This window comes from Lissotriton vulgaris, chromosome 7 (genome assembly GCF_964263255.1).
Source record: "Lissotriton vulgaris chromosome 7, aLisVul1.2, whole genome shotgun sequence".
Taxonomy (NCBI): domain Eukaryota; kingdom Metazoa; phylum Chordata; class Amphibia; order Caudata; family Salamandridae; genus Lissotriton; species Lissotriton vulgaris.
Window position 1 is genome coordinate 82172250 of NC_141695.1, and position 22865 is coordinate 82195114.

General features: G+C 46.5%; 1 protein-coding gene across 2 annotated transcripts in view; it reads left to right on the top strand.

Moving 5' to 3' along the window:
- Positions 1–22865, top strand: part of LOC147700831 (DBH-like monooxygenase protein 2) — a 564025-nt gene that overhangs the window by 250088 nt on the left and 291072 nt on the right. For both annotated transcript variants that reach the window (XM_086928504.1, XM_086928505.1), the window contains exon 10: positions 5957–6016. In XM_086928504.1, coding sequence (XP_086784630.1) covers positions 5957–6016 — 60 coding nt within the window. The remainder of the gene's footprint in view (positions 1–5956; positions 6017–22865) is intronic.

Genomic DNA, 22865 nt, shown 5'->3' on the forward strand with positions numbered 1-22865 from the left:
CCCTACCAGGAGGAAATCCGAATTCTCCTGCACATGGGGTGCCAAAGCTTCAACAAGTTGAATAGAAAAATTCTCACTCGGGCCTGGGGGGGCGGTAGACTAAAGCTCCCTTCCTAGTTTCCCTTTAACTGGGATTAATTGTAAAGATCAGGAGCTCCATCTGGGGAGTACACACTGTCTCAGTAATGATAACATCCATCTCCTGTTTGAACACAATGGCTATCCCCCCTCCTGTTTTAATTGGGCGGTCCAGCCTCACCATTTTATACCCCAGCGGTACCCCCTGTGTTATGGCCGGGATAGTATGTGGCTTCAGCCATGTCTCAGTAAGAAAGCATAAATGTGGTCTCTCAGATGTTATGAGATCCCATACCTGGGTTGCATGTCTAACTAGGGAGCGGATATTGCATAATAAGCTCTTACAGTTTAGGGTTGGGCCCTTAGGTGGAGTATCAATCAGCCCTGCTTGATGTATATTAGGGACCTACAACCGAGACCCTGGCTGACTTGGTCCGGTTTCAGCGCAGATGGACAATTGCTCATGACACCCCGACAAGAGAAAGGCCCCTCTAGGTTGTATCCCCCCCTGTGGGTGCATAGTATAGGAGCGTACCTATCAATATCCAATAATGTCTGTCTGGTATATGTAAGCCTGCTACTGGAGGATATCTCCTGACGAGAAATGCTGTCCGCCATAGCCCTCTGCCCCTGGTCCCGTCCTGTCGCGGACGGGCACAGACGGGCTAGTCTTCGGCTCGTCTTAGGCGCTGGAGTAGGCGTCACACTGCGCATCAACACTGCGCGTTGTAGCCAATGAGTTGCTTTATATCCCTCGAGTAGGGGAGAGCTACAGCGCTAACCACTCGCCTCCCTGAATGTGCCTGGCTCTGCCCCGCCTTCCGCACCCGTGATTGGATAGAGGTTCGGACCGGGCGTGCAGGCACAGGTCGAGCTACCGTAGGAGCTGGTCCCTCAAATGCGTGTGAGTATGCAGTATTATGAACAGCGTGCCACTAATAAGTTCAGTTTCAATCCAATTTTAGAAATAAATGCAACTTTTAAACATAAAATTTCCATAAGCTCATGGAGCCGATTAAGATATTAAAACACTGAAAGAGCAACTATGCTCAGAGTATGGCGCAAAGCGGAGTCGGGAAGAAGCTGCCACCGTCCCCCTTACCTCAAAATCAGGTGCCTCCTCGCTACCTTTATATCCCTCGAGTAGGGGAGAGCTAGAGCGCTAACCGCTCGCCTCCCTGAATGTGCCTGGCTCTGCCCCGCCTTCCGCACCCGTGATTAGATAGAGGGTCGGACCGGGCGTGCAGGCACAGGTCGAGCTACCGTAGGAGCTGGTCCCTCAAATGCTTGTGAGTATGTGGTATTATGAACAGCGTGCCACTAATAAGTTCAGTTTCAATCCAATTTCAAAAATAAATGCAACTTTTAAACATAAAATTTCCATAAGCTCACGGAGCCGATTAAGATATTAAAACACTGAAAGAGCAACTATGCTCAGAGTATGGCGCCAAGCGGAGTCGGGAAGAAGCTGCCACCGTCCCCCTTACCGCAAAATCAGGTGCCTCCTCGCTACCTTTATATCCCTCGAGTAGGGGAAAGCTAGAGCGCTAACCGCTCGCCTCCCTGAATGTGTCTGGCTCTGCCCCGCCTTCCGCACCCGTGATTGGATAGAGGGTCGGACCGGGCGTGCAGGCACAGGTCGAGCTACCGTAGGAGATGGTCCCTCAAATGCGTGTGAGTATGCGGTATTATGAACAGTGTGCCACTAATAAGTTCAGTTTCAATCCAATTTTAAAAATAAATGCAACTTTTAAACATACAATTTCCATAAGCTCACGGAGCCGATTAAGATATTAAAACACTGAAAGAGCAACTATGCTCAGAGTATAGCGCCATGCGGAGTCGGGAAGAAGCTGCCACTGTCCCCCTTACCGCAAAATCAGGTGCCTCCTCGCTACCTTTATATCCCTCGAGTAGGGGAGAGCTAGAGCGCTAACTGCTCGCCTCCCTGAATGTGCCTGGCTCTGCCCCGCCTTCCGCACCCATGATTGGATAGAGGGTCGGACCGGGCGTGCAGGCACAGGTCGAGCTACCGTAGGAGCTGGTCCCTCAAATGCGTGTGAGTATGCGGTATTATGAACAGCGTGCCACTAATAAGTTCAGTTTCAATCCGATTTTAAAAATGAATTTAACTTTTAAACATAAAATTTCCATAAGCTCACGGAGCCGATTAAGATATTAAAACACTGAAACAGCAACTATGCTCAGAGTATGGCGCCAAGCGGCTTCGGGAAGAAGCTGCCACCGTCCCCCTTACCGCAAAATCAGGTGCCTCCTCGCTACCTTTATATCCCTCGAGTAGGGGAGAGCTAGAGCGCTAACCGCTTGCCTCCCTGAATGTGCCTGGCTCTGCCCCGCCTTCCGCACCCGTGATTGGATAGAGGGTCGGACCGGGCGTGCAGGCACAGGTCGAGCTACCGTAGGAGATGGTTCCTCAAATGCGTGTGAGTATGCGGTATTATGAACAGCGTGCCACTAATAAGTTCAGTTTCAATCCAATTTTAAAAATAAATGCAACTTTTAAACATAAAATTTCCATAAGCTCACGGAGCCGATTAAGATATTAAAACACTGAAAGAGCAACTATTCTCAGAGTATGGCACCAAGCGGAGTCGGGAAGAAGCTGCCACCGTCCCCCTTACCGCAAAATCAGGTGCCTCCTCGCTACCTTTATATCCCTCGAGTAGGGGAGAGATAAAGCTATAACCGCTTGCCTCCCTGAATGTGCCTGGCTCTGCCCTGCCTTCCGCACCCGTGATTGGATAGAGGGTCGGACCGGGCGTGCAGGCACAGGTCGAGCTACCGTAGGAGCTGGTCCCTCAAATGCATGTGAGTATGCGGTATTATGAACAGCGTGCCACTAATAAGTTCAGTTTCAATCCAATTTTAAAAATAAATGCAACTTTTAACATAAAATTTCCACTCTGCCGAATATATTAGACTTAATTGTGAGTGCCAGCTAGCACTGAGGTCACTAGAAACTTTCTCGAATAAACAAGAAGGGATTAGTCTCTGACAACCATAGAAGATGACAACTTTGTTTCCCCAGAATGAAACGTATCTCTAGAGTTTCGGAAACAATAGATGGCTATTTCACTCAGTCAGATGTGCATGCTTTGTTTCACCAGAGTTGCTTAGAAATGGAGAGACGGGCGTTTTCAATAAAAGTATTTATTTAACAGTCTCATTTCTTAAGCATAAGAAATGCACTCCTATAATGAAAATGCTAGTTAAGAAGTACAATGCATATAATACGAATAGCATTATAAAATAGTACTGTAAGAGCATGATATGGTTTCTAAGCCATAAACATAGAATACATAAAATGCATAAAATACATACAGTGATAACATTTTGGCTAAAAGTACACAACTGGTGTCTAAAATACGCCTTCCCCGGTGTACCTAACCTAAGTCTATTACGAGGGAGGAGTAAGTGTGGTGTAGCTTAAGTCTAGTAATTTTCTGCCAAGAATCTGTTCCAAGAATTCTCTAAGGGTCTAATCAGCCTCGTACCTTGGTTTCAGAATGATAGAGGTCTTGTATCTCTCTCTCAGGACTCGATCTCCCAGCAACCCGCAAGGGTAGACTGGAAACAACAGAGCTGGATTTCTCGGCAAGAGAAAAGACAGCGTCTTCTCAGTGCGTAAGTTGGAGGGTCGGGCAAGTAGTTAGTTGATCTTCTCCTAAACCACTGTGTGTTTGACTGGGCAAATGTAGGCATATTTATACTTTGAAGGTGCCGAGTTTGACGTTAGATTGAACATAATATCGTCACTAGTGCCTCAGTTCCTTGAAAACTCCAGGAGTTCTTGGATAAATTAGTATTCAAGCAGGGGGGAGTCCCTGACTGCTGAAGGCTGTTTTTTCCAAGAAATGATTGTGGATTCTCGGAGTTTAGTGGAAGTAGCCATGCTGTATTTGGGCTGCACAGACTAAGACTAAATAAGGCAATGATTCCTATGCCTATATAAGGACTGGGTGAATTATACCTATATATGGGCATGAATCTGGAAAATTACACTATGGTCCTAGATTCCCATATAACAACATTACACAATTACATTCATGCTTAACAATTGGGTCCATCAATCCAGTATGCAAAATGAATTCAATTTAAAAGTATAACAGATCAGTTCCTAATTGCACATATTTGTCAAACATAATATTAACAACTGAAATAAATAAAACATTACAGAATATAAGTTCCATATGTACTGAGAGACAGGACGTAAAGAGTGATTGCAAACTGTGCATGTCTGGGAATGTACAGTGTCTACTTATAGGTCATAATGTAAATTCTGAAACCATAGTGGGTTGCAAAATGACTCACTGAATCAATATTGATTGGATGGCTCATTATTTTTGCAACCCCCTTTGATTGCCTACAAACACAGAGATGATGGCCTTCAAGGAACGGCAAACCACTATATCAGTGTTTGCATTTCAGAAAGGGATTCTTTATGTTTTTTTTAAGCAGTTCATGTTCTTTAAAGGAGCTGGTGCTGCTTTACCGATTAATAAATGTCCTGGGCCAGATTTAATAACAATTTGAATCATGGTTGCTCCATTTGTATAGCTCAACCATGAAGCAAAATGCTAGTAGACATTTAAAAAGTCACGCAAGGGGTAATTTGTGCCACATTATGTGCCTAAGGAAATGTACTGCAACAAGGCGTCCTATGGGTGGAGCATGCGAGTTCCTGTGCGTCCACCCATGGATTTCACACAATCCCAGATTTACAAGAGTAATTTTATGACTGCAGAGATTCCACACTCATGTTGGAGATTCCGCACATAGAAAGATAGGCATGTCCTATCATTTTATGCGCAGAGTTCTCCACTACTGATCTTAGGAAAGCTCCAGGCCTGTCCCAGACCCGAATCCTTCAGCTTCTGTGTCACATGGACCTTTTTGTTTCTTTGTAGTACCGATTATGTGTGCATAGGAATCGATTGAAACATAACCTCCTCCCCACTATCCTCTTCTGTCTATTAGGCATATTCCTAAATCATCGCTAAGTTCTCCACAGGACCAATAATCAAGAGGATATCTAGAGTTTGGCAGACAGGGTTGCCATTGATAAATGTGGAGTATTACCATCCCTGCCAAAAGGGACGGTCTATTTGTAGTTTAAAAAACTATCATGCTTCAGCTGGTAATGCCCTAGATGGCTCTTCCAGTGGAAGGTTTAGACCAATGGCCCAACAGACATCAGCCATTGACCTAAGTGCCTCAGGCAGCCTGACCTGGTTCTGCTTTGTGAATATGTTTTGGAAAAACCCAAAATGTTGTTGAACGGTTTTTGAAAAGCCAAAGGTTTGCTGAGCATGTGCTTGAAACATTGCAGCCATTCAGCAAACTCACACTGTGTTCAGAGGAACTGCCATGAAGCCACTGAGTTTTTCACCAGGAAGATGATCTCCCAATATTGAGAGCTGTTGTCTGCGGGTGGCTGAGGTTGTAGCCCCCTTTGCCCTGTGAGTAGGGCCAGTTGCCCACCAAACTTCAAATAACTCACTTCTTTTTGCTACATAGGCTGCTCTTCAACTGTAACACACTGGGGGGCATATTATCAAGAACAGGCGATAAAATTATCGCTGCTTTATCGGTAGGAAACTGCAGCTAAAGCGGGGATAATGGGCTTGATAATATGTCCTTGTGAATTCTCATAGCAGCCCAGGTTCTGGTGTTAACCTGGGCTGCTATGAGAATTCACAAGGGCATATTATCTAGCCCATTATCACCGCTTTAGCTGCAGTTTTCTGCCGGTAAAGCAGCGATAATTTTAACGCCGTCCTTGATAACATGCCACTGAATTCTTCAAAATCTTTAACTAGATTTGGTAATAAGCAATGTCTTTATTCTTTAATTGCAGGGAGATGAGTTGCAGACGGTGTGCACCTACAACACATCAGGACGTCACAATGTAACATTTGTAAGTTCATTTTTAAAAACCAGACTCTGATTCACTATTATTAAAAGCATGAAAGGAATATTACCAGCTGTGTGTTTGCTTCAACAATTACCTTGGAGTCTAATGTCAAAAGCTAGTTTGCACTAGAAAATCCTCCGATTTGAAAGTTCACATAATTTGTTTCTGCAAAATCTCACTGACATTTTGATATGTATTAAACCTATTTTATGGGGCAAAACAATCATTTGCAACTTGCGAAATGGGTTTACCGACCCACATCAAATCACAATGAGCGAGGGGTGAGAAAGACTCGTTCACTCCTAATTGCAATTTCGAAAGGTATGTATAAATATTTTGCAATCACACTTGTTAGTGAAACTGGATTAGGTACTGGCGACGAAGCTCGTAACTGATTTGAAATGAGGAAAGGTCCCTCCTATGACCCATGGACAACATTAAGGGATTGCCAGAGGTTGCAGTTGCGACCCCTGGGTTCTCCCTTGCAACCCTGGCATTGTTCAGATGACCCTGGTCTCTGTAGCGAACAAGATTCACCAGGAGAGAGAAATATATTTCCAGAGTGTACTTCTCCTTTTAAAATAAGAGTACGCTTTGGTTTAGATCGCTGAAATTGTAAACAGTTGCACAGCAACTGTTACAATTTGTCAAATGAAGGACAACCCACATCCAGAGCCAGGGTGCACTGCAGTGTAGACATTTGGTATGACACAGGACTTTTATAATGCTCTTTCCTTGCTGGTGGGGATTTTCCAGAATGGCTGCTATCTCAAAAGGACTGTATATGACTTAATGACTTATTAACCCTGCAGTAGGGAGGGTTGCTACCTAATTGACCATATTTTATGATCAAAACCCAAAAAGTATTTACTATGATACTGCGAAGGTAAAGACCATACTTACCTTAATGATATATACCTTCACAGTATGTAATTGTAAAGAATAATACATCAATATGTATATATATACATATATATACTTACCTCATAAAACAGTGGTAGTCAAAAATGCTGGCACAATATTTTGGCAGATTCAAGATTTTGTCTTCAATATTCTAGTGTACAAACCTTCAGGAGTTGGCTTGTACTAAAAATGTAAAACACATGTTTAATAATGAATTAGATTTCATGCAATGAACATCAAATTGTTTGAATATTCCTAATCCAAATCACACAAATGTAGTTTTAAACAAAAAGTAAGCCTTGACAAATGCAAGGCTACTTTACCTCATGCAATGAAATGCAGGGTTAGCCCTTTTTTACAGCTGAAACAAGTAGGTTGACATGCTTAGCATGCTTGCAGATTCAAGACTTATCAATTGATAAAGATTGTGATAAACTTGAACATTTTTGTAACCTGACATTTTAGTGCTGCAGTTAGGACGTCAATGGGGCGGAGCATTGTTTTTTAATTTAATGGCATTTTTACTTAGTTTTGATGAATTACTGGTCAAAAGTGTACTATAGAGGTTTGAGAAGTTGTATGTAAGCATAAGGTTTGTTACACATTTTCTTTGCCATTTGTTTTCTATTGAGGTACATGTTTACTAAGTTCTTTACAAATCTGGTGAATTGACGTAAGGTCACCAAGTTCATAATTATGTAGCAGGTACTATTACACCCATAAGTAAGTGTGCAAAATGTTGTGAACTTGGATGGTCTATCGTCTGTCACTTGGTCATCCAGAAGTAAGGGTGACACCTTCCAGTATCCACAGTGCTGCTGACACCGGGAATGCTTAGCAGTGGATGCCTCCACGCATTACCCCAGGGAGAAAAAAGCCAATGGTCAAAAAACCTCCATTGATGAAGGTGACAAAGATGAGTGATGGATCACTCGAACAGATAAAGGCTGAAGAAGATGGATCTTTTAGAGTAACTCCCATAAGGAAAGGAAAAATGCTTGAAGGAAAACTGGAACAAAGATGAAGCACGGGGGAAAAACACAATTAAAAAAAACTTTCCAAATGATTTGCATTGTCAGGATGAATCTGAAAACTCCCCCTTTCGTAGAGGTTGGACAGGAATAATCCTGTTTCATCATATCGGCTTGGGAAATATGGCATAAGTCTTGCTGGTCTGCTCACCATCTTGGCTTGGGTCCTTAGGTGAAATCCCAGGAGCAGTCATGGTCTAAAGACACTGTGCAATGTGTGCTGTGTTTGATCAAGAAGGTTCTAAGATGAACAAATTGAGGAAAGGAAGGCCACACAAGTGAGCCGGCAGGCACATACTAAGCGGTATTCCGCCATTGCCATCATGCTGCAGTCATCCATTGCTGACTTGCCTACTCCAGCAATCACCAAGCCACTGCACTTCTCCATTGTTCCATTGCCTCTGTCCCGAGGAGGAACTCTTACAGGGATGGAGTGCAACACATACGGCTGCAGCATGACACTGCCAGACTTAGGAGATCTGTCTTGTGAGGTGTTCTGATTTTTGAAGGGGTGACGTTTACAACTCTATATTTATAGCATGGGGCAGGGGGAAGGGGGGCACTCTACCGGCCAGGGAGTTTTCTAGTAACTCTGTGAAATTCCGTGGAGTACCTCTACGCGAGCACCACCAACCACTAAATATTACTCCATTCAGAGATTCCCCAACAGTGTTCATGCTGGGAGGCACAGCAACTCATAGAAGAGGAGAGAGGTTTTTGGGGAGATTCTGATCCTCATGTAGACCCAGCCAGGACAGAGATGATGGGGATGGTCACTCCATGACTTTGAAGACACATTTTGAGGGCTGAAAATGCTATTGGGTTGGATACCTTGCCTGAATGAGACCTGTATTCCCCAACAGAGTTTTCTTCGCTTGAGTTTACTGCTTATCACTCTCTGATAAAAAAGACGGCAGAAATGCTGAAACTCCACCTCCCTTCTTCAAACATTAAATGCAACATTCTCAGAGAGATCCTGCATGCTACGGCTCATAGAAAGGCACCCTTGCTCCCCTTTAATGAGCCTGTCACAGAGCCTATCCTTGTGATGTGGGAAAAACCCATAATCTCCACTTTACTCAAAAAATGGTTGCAAGACGCTTTCAACCAGCTCTTGGGTACTCAGTTTCCTATTGTCTAATCTATCACCAGAAAGCCTTGTAGTTCTGCATCTTGCAACTCAAAATGTTCTTCGGGCACCTTCCCTACCATGCTACCAGATAAGGATCCAAGAAGATGGAGCAATATACTAAGAAAACCTTCTCAGTGGTTTGCTTGCCCTAACGTCGCTAAACGCCGCCTGTCTCCACAGACGATATGTACATTCTTTCTCGGACATGACACAGACCATTCTCCTCAATTTACCCAATCATTTGCAGACCCACTTTTCAGGATTAATAGAGCTTGAAAAAGCTGTTACTAATTATGTGATCCAGAATGACCTGTACATTACAAAATCTGTTGATAGACCTATGGAGATGTTGCCTTCCCTACATCGGAATGCATGGCTGAGAAACTCTGGAATGTTGCCAGATGTTTTAGCCTCCAGAGCCTCAACCTTTATGCCTAGAAGTAGTGGATGTTATCTTATGTGCCTGAAGACACTCCACCAAAATGGTATATTCAGGTAGATGGAGTAGGTTTGTAAAGTGGAGTGCGGACAACTCAACAGACGCTTTTCAGGCCCATCTATTTGACATCTTACAGCTACCTTCGTAAGGATGCACATTGGGCATGATTAAGGGTTACGTATCAGCCTTATCAGCCACTGTATGTCTTCCTGAACAGGAATGCCTCTTCAAATCTCCCATTGTTATGAGGGTTTTGAAAGGCTACATAAATTTACTATATCACTTTTCATAAGACCAAAATGGTACCATAATCGTCTTGTTTTTTTATTGTTCCCCATTTCAACTAGTGCACAGTTGCTCTTTGCAACTACTTTGTTTTAAAACAGTGTTTCTCATTGCCATTAAGACAGCAACATGTGTGAGTAAATTGTAAGCATTGAGTGGAAAGCCTCCCATGACTTCTTTCTTCCCTGAAAAGGTGGCAGTCAGATCCTGGGCTCCTTACAGTAGTTTATTTTAGTATAGCACATGGCTAGCTGAAGGCCTCCCATCATTGCAAGACACACCAGAATACGATAGGGCTGCAAGGGAAAGGGGAGTTTGGGCTCCATGTGTGGTACTGAAAATTCTGGACTCAGCTATTCGTTGGTACCGAAATTTACAATCGTGTTATAAATATCATCGTATCATGACAATTTTGGTACCAGCAGACCAGTAATGACTTAAATACTATACCTAAGCATTTTCGTCATACCCGAGTGACGAGATCACCCTTAAATCGAAGTTTTCGTCTTGAACCCTCGGTTCCATTTTGTGAGCAGGCAGCCATTTTGTGATTGCCCTCACATAGTCAAATGACTAAGGCCGAATTCGATCCAAAGGACACGTACACCTTTAGCTGACTTCTCTGTGACCTGGGCGAGCTGACTCCACTGCTTCAAGCCAAACCTGTTCGGGCAGTTCCTTTCCCAGTGGCCGACTGAGATTAGTATCAAGGCACAACATGTCATAAACCTTTCATCCCACACAAACTATGCCTAATCTGCAGCCACGGCGCTCTCTGCCTACGAGCGCCGCCGCGGACCAGAGAGCGGAGACCAGGGATCGGGGAAGCAAGGACTCCAACCCCCAGCATCCCGAGCGGCCGGAAGCCGCACCCCGCGAGTTGGCGCCAGGCGGCGCATATACTGCTGCACCTCCCCCCGCGACGCGGGAGAGCGCGGGAAGCACCCGGGAGAAGCCCAGGACAAGGGCTGGACAGTCCTTGGCAGTCGTTGGCAGGAGGAGGCAGGGCAGGGCCAGTGACTCTGCCCCTGACAATGGGGAAACGCAAGCTGACTGTGAATATGGGCGAAGGTAAGAAGGCCAAGGTACCCAGAAAAGCAGAGTCTATTATATCTTACCTCACATCTGCGGTGGGGGCTCTGAATGATGAAATATCAAACGTGGAAAAAGAACTGGGTCTTGATCAGCCTACCACAGAGTCGGGGGACCTAAACAATATAGTTGTTCCCGAGTCTGCCCCCCATATTCCACTAGAACCCAGTATTGTTGTAAGGGCTCCTAATATTCCTCCCGCAACTAGGACCACTACCCCTCCTCCTCAATCCAGTAGTGAAACTGTATACCATGAACTGGCTAATAACATACCAGCTAAAGCCAAACACAAACGAGGCAGGACAATCCGCAAGGGTGACTCAGGTAGTGCGGATAAACTGATCTCTGAGGATGCCCACGCCCATCTGGTCGAAGTAAAAGAGGGCTTATTTGAATCCCGGGTGGAACCTTTGCTGGTAAATATAGCGAAAGATATTGTGGACACCCTCAAAACATGCGTGAATAACATCATGAGTAAATGCGACAAGATCGATAAACTCTTACATGAGCGCAATGTACACTGTGACCCGCACTTTAAAAATAATCCAATACCTGAGCAACAAGGGAGGACACCCCAAACAACTAACGACACTGCCAATGTGCAAGTTAGCTCGCACATGCAAACATCTAGCACCAACCGTGCCGCTACGGTCACAGCACATGACGACAAGATTGCTTCATTGAGGGGGGCACAAACAGCGGCCAGCGCGGCGGATGGGGCAGCAAGTGTGGCATCGATTTCCTCAGGACAGGGGCACAAACTCAATGACCCTCGTAAAAGACTGACCCGGGCAGTGCATCTCCCACCGGACGCTGCCCGTTTAGTTGTTATTCTGACCGGGATCCCGCGCCTCAAACCACAACAGAGCGAAACTGAACACGAGCTCTTAAACAGAACTAGAAACTGGTGCTCACAGTTCAGCAGCGGGAGTGTGGATGTGGGCAGACACATCATAGCTGCCAGGAGGGTGGATTGGGTGGGTGGGAGGGCGAAATGTATTCCTGGGGATTGTGTTATTGTTAATTTTGACAGAGGTAACATAGCAGACAGTCTCCTATGGGACGGCTCTGAGCTAGTCGGTGACGGTATCAGACCACTCCCACTAGGGTACTTTTATCCCCCTCCCACACATCCCCAGACAAGATCTTCCCACCCACCTATCCCACACCTAGGTAAAGCTGGTTGGACAAGGGCCCCTCCACATATATCATACCAAACTCAACAGGCCTTACTGCGGGTGAGTTCCAATCCCGTAGTAGCCCCACCCACCCAAGTACACCACATTGGCAGCCAGGGGGCAGGGATTTTACTCACTAATAGGTTCTCCCCCCTTTCTACTGACTCCCCTCTGGATTCCAACGATTGACAACCACCTAATGTGCCCCCTCTTACGGAGGCTAGCACTGCTCGTAGGAATTGCCACATATCAGTAGTAAGCTGGAACATCGCTGGGTTAGGGAAGAAAGCCACGGATGCCAGATGGTTAAAATTCGTGTCCCAATATGAGATTTTGGGTTTCCAAGAAACGTGGGATGCCAGTGACAATTTTTTCCTGGACGGGTTCCGGAGCTTTTCAGTCAAGGCAATCCCAGGGGAGGGCGGAAGGCACAAAGGAGGGCTGCACATTCTCTTCTCTTTAAAACTGGCGGGGGTCACCACGAAGATTGATTGCACCTCCGATAACATTCTTTGCATTGAGTGGGTCAGGCCAAACTCCCCGCTAATCCTGATAATCAATTTCTATAATGCCCCCACAAGGGATAGTAACTGTTCTCATTTGAAGTCCCTATCTCTGTTTTTATTATCATACAAGTCAAAGCAACACGCTTCATTCGATATCCTGTTATTGGAAGATTTTAACGTTCACCCATGTGGCTGGGGTTGTTTGTCCACGGAGGTATTGGGCCCTCCGGGAGCTGTTAGTACTCACTTTGAGCACACCGCGCATGGGGCGGACCTAGAAAACTTACTTGCCAATTTAAATTTATATGAGGCTGAAGGGTCCTGGGGTGAAGTGAGGGCACCGACTTTTGTAGGCAGGGATGCCAGTACAATCGTCGATTACATTTTTACTACTCCTGGCCTAACCAATATGGCGGTAGTCTATGAAGTTTGCACTTCCCCTTTTAGCGACCACAATCCTGTAGTCCTGACCCTGGACATGGGCGACAACACTGCCACCCAGGTTGAGCGTCTGGGGGACGGTGGAGACGCCCTTGTCCCTAGGGAGCAGTGCCGCAGATTAAATTGGGCAAAGGTTGTCCCGGAGAACTTCATGGACAACCTTCTACAGAACAGACAAGCTGACATTAAAACCTGCACGGAGAGTACAAGTGAGGGAACAGCCATCATTACCTCCTTCACCGCCATATGCAAACAAATTAGCCATGACCTGACGACCAGAAAGAATCAAGCGGTTTCATCTAGCCCTAGATGGTTCGACAGGGAGTGCTCAAAAAAACACAATGCCCTGCTCCAGGCTCTTAAACATCAGCCCAGAGATAGGGAGTTGGTGGGTCGGCTCAGAAAAGAATATAGGCAGGCTACAGAGACACGCAAAAAACAATACAAAAGCGAGGCCTGGGACAGTTTAACATCGGTCAGCGTACTGAGAGACAGTTAACAATTTTGAATGATCTTAAATCACCCTTATTTTGCCTCCTCTAACAACTCTGTGTTGGACTGCCTGATACCAGAGGATGCCTGGGTGAACCACTTCAGTAAAATTTACAACAGTGCAGATCTTCCAGCCACACCCCATCCCCATCAGCCTCCCACTGAAACTCCTCTTCTGTCCTTTTCCGAATTTGAGGTTATCAGGGCAATTGAAGAAATGACCAAACATAAGGCACCGGGCCCAGACGGAGTCCCTGCAGACCTATATAGCTCGCAGTCACTATTCTGGGCCAAAATCCTTACTAATGTTTTTAATTCAACTGTCATCGTGGGGTTCCCAAAAACCTTGTCCACCTCAACCATCATCCCTATATTTAAGAAGGGCTCTAGATCGGACCCGGCATGCTACAGGCCGATTTAGCTAATCGACTCTGCCGTAAAGGTTCTTGGCAGAGTCATTCTACACAGATTAGGCGACATTATTAAGGAGAAGGGGGTGCTCTCTGACCTGCAATACGGTTTCAGGGAGAAAAGAGGTACAATAGAGCAGTGCTTGAACCTCCACATGCTGATCAGTAAATATACTATGGCTAAGGAGGGTCACTGATACTTGGCCTTTATGGACCTTTCCTCGGCCTTTGACTTGGTCAATAGGGCCAAGCTATGGACCATACTGGCTGGTATTGGGATCGATCCCCCTCTGGTAGATTTCCTGGCCGCACTCCACGCAGACCTATCAGCTACTATTAGAACTAACCGTGATGGCAAAACCACCAGACCATTTAGTTCCAGAAGAGGTGTCAGGCAGGGCTGTATCTTAGCCCCACTCCTGTTTACCATTTATATCAACTCCATAGATAAAGCCCTGGAGGGGTCTACACCCGATATCCCTCATGTGGGGGGGTCCGCAGTTCCCGTACTCCTCTACGCGGACGATGCGGTGCTTTTAGCTCGCACAGGGGTGGGGTTACAGAGGCTCCTTAACGCATTTGGTCACTTTATGTCCTCGCTAGACCTCTTGGTCAATAACAAAAAATCACATATTATGCTGGCAGGGAAGCGACCAAGACCAAAAAAGTTGAAATCCTTTAGTTGCTGTGGAGAGGGGATCTCGAGAGTACAAGTGTTTACTTACCTGGGTGTGATATTCGAAGAGAAGGGCTCTTGGACCCCACAGGTGGATGCAAAATCTTTAGCTGTCACCAGATCCACCTCTGCACTTTTGAGTTTTGCCAAGCGCCTTGGGTCTCGACCGATGGAGGCATTATTGAAGGTTTACAAAACCAAATGTTTATCCATAGCCTCCTACGGAGCCCCACTCAAACTGTGGCAAACTACAAACAGCGGAAAATCACTTTCTCAGGTCCTTGTTGGGCGTTCCACAATCCACACCAGTCCTTTCAATACATACTGAATTAGGGCTGGGTTATCTCACTGACTCGCTCCAACTAGCGCCCCTCGTGTGTTGGACCAAAACTTGGCTGAACAAGGACATCACTCTGAACCACAAAATTCTCAGGGATTGCATGACCTTGGATAACGCCTCAAAAATCCCTTGGCTGGAATACATAAAATGGGTAGACTCGGCAGACCAAATCTATTCAGCCACCCAAACACTATACTCAAGGGAGACTTGAAATGGATTAAAGAAAACTTTATGAGGAGGGCAGTTCAAACACGGGAGGAGAAAGAATTAATTAAACCAAGAGTCAGAGCTAACTTTCTACTCCTGACTTCGCCCCAAGTTGAACCTTATCTAAAAATCGTGAGCAGACCATACCATCGTCACCTGCTTATCAGATTTAGGTTCAATGTAATCCAATACTGCCTGGGTGATTTTCCTGTGTGGGGTGTTCCTGATGAGTCTACCCCGTGTAGCTGTGATAACTTCTCTGAGCAAACCCTCATGCATTTCATTATGTTTTGTAGCCACTACAAAGTCAGTAGATCGAGGTTCTTGGCACCCATTTTAAGAGATGCAGGTTTTGTCCAGGTACGGCCTGCTTTACTTTATCTTCAGTTATTAGGTAGTACCAGGACAATTCTCGGGGTTGCTAGCTTCCTGGTCGCTGCCATGCGTACAAGGACCAGGATGCTATCCCCGAGACAATTGGAAGGGTGATTTTATCACCCTGTTTTCCTGCTATTGATCTTTTAACAATTTTTAACTTTTTTACTTTTTGCACTCTGTAAGATTTATACTAACATGAACCCTCAGATGCATGTACAGGGGACACCTTGAGTGATTTGAACCCCTGATTGCTTGCTTTTTTAACTCCCATGAATTTTACTAAATTGTTTTGCTTTTGTAACTTTCACGAATCTTATCAAATTGTAATTAACTTTTAAATATATGCTGTTTTGTCGCTTTTATGATTTTAAATGTAATCGAATAAAGCTTGTTTTGACTTGACTTGACATTTAAAATGTATACTGCAATACATACCACTAATTTAAATTCAATATTTTCTACAACTATATCTTTGCAAACAATAATATTGACTTCTATATTTAAAAAAATATATTTCTCAACTTGTAATGTAATGTAATGTAAAAATTATTTCTAAAGTGCAGCTAACACCTGGCGGTTTCTTGGCGCTCGAGCAACAGGGGGAAGACAGTCCGCAAGACGATAGGCGTTAGTGATATGCATTACAGAACAAGTGTGTTTTGAGAAGGGACCTAAAACGTGCATAGGGAAAAGCAGATCTAATGCTTAAAGAGAGTGAATTCCAAAAGGAAGGAGCAAGAAATAAAAATTTCAATCCTCCATGTTTCTTGTGTTTAAAAAACGGGACCGAAAGTAGGGCCAGGTAGGAGGAACGAAGATTACGAGAAGTAACATAGGGGTGTAGTAGTGAAGAAATAAAAGATGGCGAGGAACTTAAACATAGTACAGCATAGCTTAAATTTGCACCACTAAGACACGGGGAGCCAGTGGAGTGACTTTAACAATGGACTAACATGTTGGTGCCTAGGTTGATGATGAATGAGACGTGCAGCCTGGTTCTGAACGAGCTGCAGCCTCTTCAAAAAGATAGGCCGGGATGCCTGCATAAAGGGAATTGGCATAGTCAATCCTGGAGTTGACACTCCAGCTGGAGTGTCAACTTCTGGCCAGCAGACCTAGGCACTTCTCCTGTAAGGTCCACTGCTGTAAAGAGCCTAGGGATCACGCTCCACACGGACCTGTCCTTAAAAACCCAGGTGGGTGCCGTGGTTTCCGCAAGCTTTTTCCAAATGAGGAAAATAAAAAAAATTGCTCACTTACTCACCCAGTCTGCCTTAATCCAGGTTACTATTGCCTTGGTCATGTCCCGCTTGGACTATTCCAACAGCGTCTACCTGGGACTTCCAGTGGGCCTGTCTAAGAGACTTCAATTAGTCCAGAACCAGGCGGCTAGACTCATTTTACAACAGCCAAAATGGTCTTCCATCAAACCAGGACTAGAAAAGCTTCACTGGCTTCCGATTTCCCAACGCATTGCCTTTAAAGCTGGCTGTATCACCTTCAAGGTCACACAAGATAAAGGCCCTGCCTTTATTCGCAGTTTGGTTTCTAAATATACTCCTATTAGAAGCCTGCGCTCTGCTCAAAAATCCTTAATGGAGGTCCCTCGCTTTAAAAGGAAGCGACAGGGCGGCTGCTGCTTTCGCTATCTAGCAGCTTCACTTTGGAACTCCATCCCCTTACCGATTAGGCAGAGTAAGGACTTGCTCACCTTCCGTAAGGGACTAAAAACCTGGTTGTTCTCTCAAGCCTACCATTAGCCTTTGTTAGCTTAGTGTTATGTTGTTCAGACTCTTCATATTTCCTATAGCGCCATGAAGCCCACGGGCGTACGAGCGCTTTATAAATTGATTTTAACATAACATAACATAACAGGACTAGGATAAGGGCCTCAGTGGTCAAAACCTTTCGCAGCTGGAAGAAAATAGACGAGACTACAGCATTGATCTGGGGCTTCATCGTGAGATCATTACTGATGATAACTCCCGACTGGGCTAGGGGGAAGACCTAGACTCGCAGGCCAAAAAGTAGGTTTCCATGGTTTGGCAGCTCCCCCGACAAGAACCAGTTGTGTCTTGTCGGGGTTAAGCTTGAGGTGGTTGACCCCCATCCAGTCACTGATGTGACAGAGGGTAGACTGGAAATTAAGAATGGACTCCGCCGAGACATCAATGTTAAAAATCAACTGGATGTCATCCGCGTAATTAAACGCGGTGACATGATTGCCTCGAAAGGACCGGATAAGGGGGGTCAGGTATAAATTAAAATAAAGAGGGGATAAGGAGGAGCCCTGCGGGACGCCACATGTTAGACCGACCCTGTCAGCAGTAAACTGAGAGAACCGGACCGCCTGGTGGCGAAACCCAGTCCAGAGCGGTGCCCCGATGCCAGCCTTCCTGACACGGTCAATCAAAATATCATGGCCGACCGTGTCAAAGGCGGCCGACAAATCCAGGAGCACCAAAACCTGGCTGATGTTAGAGTCCGCCCCCTCTCCACAGTTCCTCCATAACTGAAAGTATGACTGACTCCGTAGAGTGGGCGGGTCTAAAACCGGCCTGTTGGGAGTCAAGATATTGGGAATGTTCAATGAATGAGCTCAAAATGTTGGTAACATGAGACTCAAGAACTTTACTGAGGTAGGGAAGAAGGGAGGTGGGGCGAAAGTTACTCAAGACCGTAGGGTCCGCCGTGGGTTTCTTTAAAATGGGCACAACCTCGGCAACTTTAAAAGAGCTGGGGACTAGGCCAGAGGGCAGGGACATGTTCAGGAGTCCCAAGGGGGGAAGCGGGCAGGCTGTAAAAGCCTCGCGAAGGATCAAGGGAGGACAGCAATCAGTGGGGGACCCAGAAGTGACCTTACTTAAAAGAGCTAAAAATTCCTCCTCCGAGATTGGAGGGATCTGGGTAAGTTGCTGCGGATTAGGGATAACAAGGAGAGATCAGGCCTAGGGGAGGAAGGCAAGCAAGCTAGAGAGATGCTATTTTTAATGTTGACAATCTTGTCCACAAAAAACTGATTAAGGGAGTCGCAGAGCGCTTGGGAGGGGAGAGGTTTAATGGTGACCCTATCTGGATGTGACAGCTCCTCCACAATGGAGAAGATGTCTTTGGTTTTGGTGGCAAAATTAACATTTTTTTTGTGAGAAATAAGAGGTCTTGGCAGATAGAATCGCTGTTTTATATTCTTTAAGCAGAGTGATATACCGCAACTTTGTGTCCGAGGCATATCCTCGCCGCCAACGGCGCTCAGCCTGCCAAAGCTCAAGCTTTAAGGCTTTGAGATCCTCAGTGAACCACCTTTGTGCGTCATGGGGACGCTTAAGCTTGATCTGTTTAAGCGGGGCAACAGCATTAGTGACTGATTCAAGCCAATGCGTTGGAGCTGAGGCTTGGGAGTCAATAGATTAGCTGAGGGGGGAGAAGAAGTTTTAAGTAAATTGACAAATTTGCCAAGGTCAGCCCTATTCAAGTTCCGGGCCCGAAAATTACTCTCCAAAGCTCTACTAGAATGGGAAGTGGCTATGAGGGAAAAGGAAATTATAAAATGATCTGACCAAAGGCAGGGGGAGATAAGGGGAACAGAAATCTCCACATTGAACGTCCAAACCTGGTCCAAAACGTGACCTTTAATGTGGGTCGGTGCATTTATATGTTGGCAACACTTCATGCCGGATAAAAGATCCGAGAACATAATGGAACAAGCACTCTCCTTCTCATCAAGAGGCCAGTACTTAAAATCTCCTAAGATTAAAATATTGGAATTATTAATAATTAAATGAGAAAGCATGTCGCCAAACAGAGTCGAGAAGTTAGGCATAGGTTGAGGGGGGCGGTATGCTAACACACAGATGAGGGGAGTGGCTAAAGATTCCAATCTTAGCACAAGGTAATCGACCAAAGGGATACAGGCCGTAGTTAAAGTAGAAAATCTGATGGGAGATTGGATAATAGCTGCTACCCCTCCGCCTGGCCTGCCAGAGACTCGATTTGCTTGCAGGATGTAATAGCCAGGGGGGATAGCCGCAAGAATATCTGGAGTGGACTCAGCATTAAGCCAGGTCTCGGTTAGCAACAATATGTTGGGATTGACAGAGTCTGGATAATTAAAAATTTCCAACTGATGTCTTAACAGTGAGCGAGTGTTAAGGTAGCTCACTGTAAGATTAAAAATGAGGGCCCTTTAGTAGAAGAGGTGTTAGTACCTAAAAGGGGGGGTAAGGATGGGGAAGCTGCAAAGACTTGTGCTGGAGGTGAGGTAATCTCAGGGAATGATTCCCTGGTGCAAAATAACCCCAGTGACTCAAGTTTCGACCGAGTAATAGAAGTAAGAGGCCAATTAGCATGTAAGTGAGTTAGGTGAGAGGATGAGTATCCAGACGAATGGACAGGGGGACTTGCCCCTTGCCCCAGTCGGCCGCGGACGGGCGCAGACAGCTTACCTTAGGCGCACCTTCGGCGCGCCATCGTCTTGCCCGCTGCGCTTGTCCGCTGCGCTTCCGGGGGGCCATTGCAATTTGAGTCTAAACCCCACCCCCAGCTAGACCGCAGCGCGCGTCACCGCCGGGAGCCAGGCCCTTACCTAAGATGGCGCCTGCCTTCCACAGCAATCGAAACGTCAGCCGTGATGGACCGGGGCAGGGATGCACACCCTACCGAGGAAACAGGTATTAAATCACCCGCTGTCTGGCCCGAATAAAATCAGGTAGGACAATGAAGGAATGGGTAATTTTAAAAAGGTTGTGCAGCAAAGGCTGATTAAAAAGTAATGACACGGCAAAATGGTAACCGGGTGACAGAAGAGCTCCACGCAGTATCAGTAGCTCGCAGTCTTCCCCCAGCGCTCAGCGGACCTTCAGCAGTGCTGCCACCACACCTACTAGCACCGCGAGACGCCCCACGCCTGTGGTCAATTTGAGTCTAAACCCCACCCCCAGCTAGACTGCAGCGCGCGTCACCGCCGAGAGCCTGGTCCTCACCTAAGATGGCGCCAGCCCTCCACAGCAATCGGCACGTCAGCCGTGATGGACCGGGGCAGGGAGGCACACCCTACCGAGGAAACGGGAATTAAATCACCCGCTGTCTGGCCCGAATAAAATCAGGTAGGACAATGAGGGAATGAGTAATTTTAAAAAGGTCGCGCAGCAAAGGCTGATTAGAAAGTGACACGGCGAAATGGTAAACGGGTGACAGAAGAGCTCAACGCAGTATCAGTAGCTCGCAGTCTGCCCCCAGCGCTCAACGGACCTTCAGCAGTGCTGCCACCACACCTACTAGCACCACTTAAAATGTATATTCTTAATATGAAAATATTGCTGTCGATATTTCTGTTCCACGATATTTACAACTCAATATTTGTGTAAGTTGACATTTCTAATTTTATATTTTGTCTGAATACAACTGGTGTCTAACCAAATCCGAAGACTCTTTGGGGGTCATTAGGATGACGGGCAGACTTTGTCCGGCCACCATCCTATTGGATAATGGGACCGCCCTCCATAAGGGCGGGGGTCCTGTGCGGGGTATTAGGTGGTAAAAATGCAGGATGCGCCCGCCACTGTGGTGGGCGCATCCTGCATTTTTAACATTGTGGCGGGAAGTGTTTTCAGCACGGCCCGCCACAATGCTAAAAATGCATGCAAGCATTTGCATACACAAAGCGGCAGGCATTGCGCCGTGCCTGCTGCATTGCTTATGCTAATGCAGGGGGGTACCACAGGTACCCCCATGTGCACCCCCACCTCGCCTTCTCCATGGGGGTCCACAGGGGGCCCCCAAAAGTGAAGACCGCCTGCCTTTCCATGGCGGTACAAAAAGGGGTGGTGATGGACGGAGCATCTGAATCAAGCAAACAGTCACACCCAGTCAAAAGATCTGGGTTTAATCCATCACCGTTCTTTAGCCCACTCTGCCACCCCAGTTCATACATGGCTATATGCAAATCAGTCTGACCCTGTGCCTCATGGGAACAGTCCAGCCCGAACTGCCAAGCCATGTCTTCCCTGGACCGGAAACAAGCTTCCGAGGAACGGTTTCTGTCATTGCAGCCGTCTTCAGCCCTGCTTGCTTGAATCCAGTGACAAAGTGAGCAAGGGACTCACGTCTGAGCAGACCCTGCCACACTTATGGCGGCCAAAAGCGGTACAAAAGGGGGGGGTGATGGACGGAGCATCTGAATCAATCAAACACTCACACCCAGTCAAAAGATCTGGGTTTAATCCATCACCGTTCTTTAGCCCACTCTGCCACCCCAGTTCAGACATGGCTATATGCAAATCAGTCTGACCCTGTGCCTCATGGGAACAGTCCAGCCCGAACTGCCAAGCCATGTCTTCCCTGGACCAGAAACAAGCTTCCGAGGACCGGTTTCTGTCATTGCAGCCGACTTCATCCCGGCTTACTTGAATCCAGTAGCAAAGTGAGCAAGGGACTCACGTCTGAGCATACCCTGCCACACTTATCGGCCAAAAGCGGTACAAAAGGGGGTGGTGATGGACAGAGCATCTGAATCAATCAAACACTCACACCGAGTCAAAAGATCTGGGTTTAATCCATCACCGTTCTTTAGCCCACTCTGCCACACCCAGTTCATACATGGCTATATGCAAATCAGTCTGACCCTGTGCCTCATGGGAACAGTCCAGCCCGAACTGCCAAGCCATGTCTTCCCTGGACCATAAACAAGCTTCCGCGGACCGGTTTCTGGCATTCCAGCCGTCTTCAGCCCGGCTTGCTTCAATCCAGTGGCAAAGTGAGGAAGTGACTCACGTCTGAGCATACCCTGCCACACTCATGGCGGCCAAAAGCGGTACAAAAGAGGGTGGTGATGGACGGAGCATCTGAATCAATCAAACACTCATACCCAGTCAAAAGATCTGGGTTTAATCCATCACCGTTCTTTAGCCCACTCTGCCACCCCAGTTCAGACATGGCTATATGCAAATCAGGCTGACCCTGTGCCTCATGGGAACAGTCCAGCCCGAACTGCCAAGCCATGTCTTCCCTGGACCAGAAACAAGCTTCCGAGGACCGGTTTCTGTCATTGCAGCCGTCTTCATCCCGGCTTGCTTGAATCCAGCGGCAAAGTGAGCAAGGGACTCACGTCTGAGCATACCCTGCCACACTTATGGCGGCCAAAAGCGGTACAAAAGGGGGTGGTGATGGACGGAGCATCTGAATCAATCAAACACTCACACCCAGTCAAAAGATCTGGGTTTAATCCATCACCGTTCTTTAGCCCAATCTGCCACCCCAGTTCAGACATGGCTATATGCAAATCCGTCTGACCCTGTGCCTCATGGGAACAGTCCAGCCCGAACTGCCAAGCCATGTCTTCCCTGGA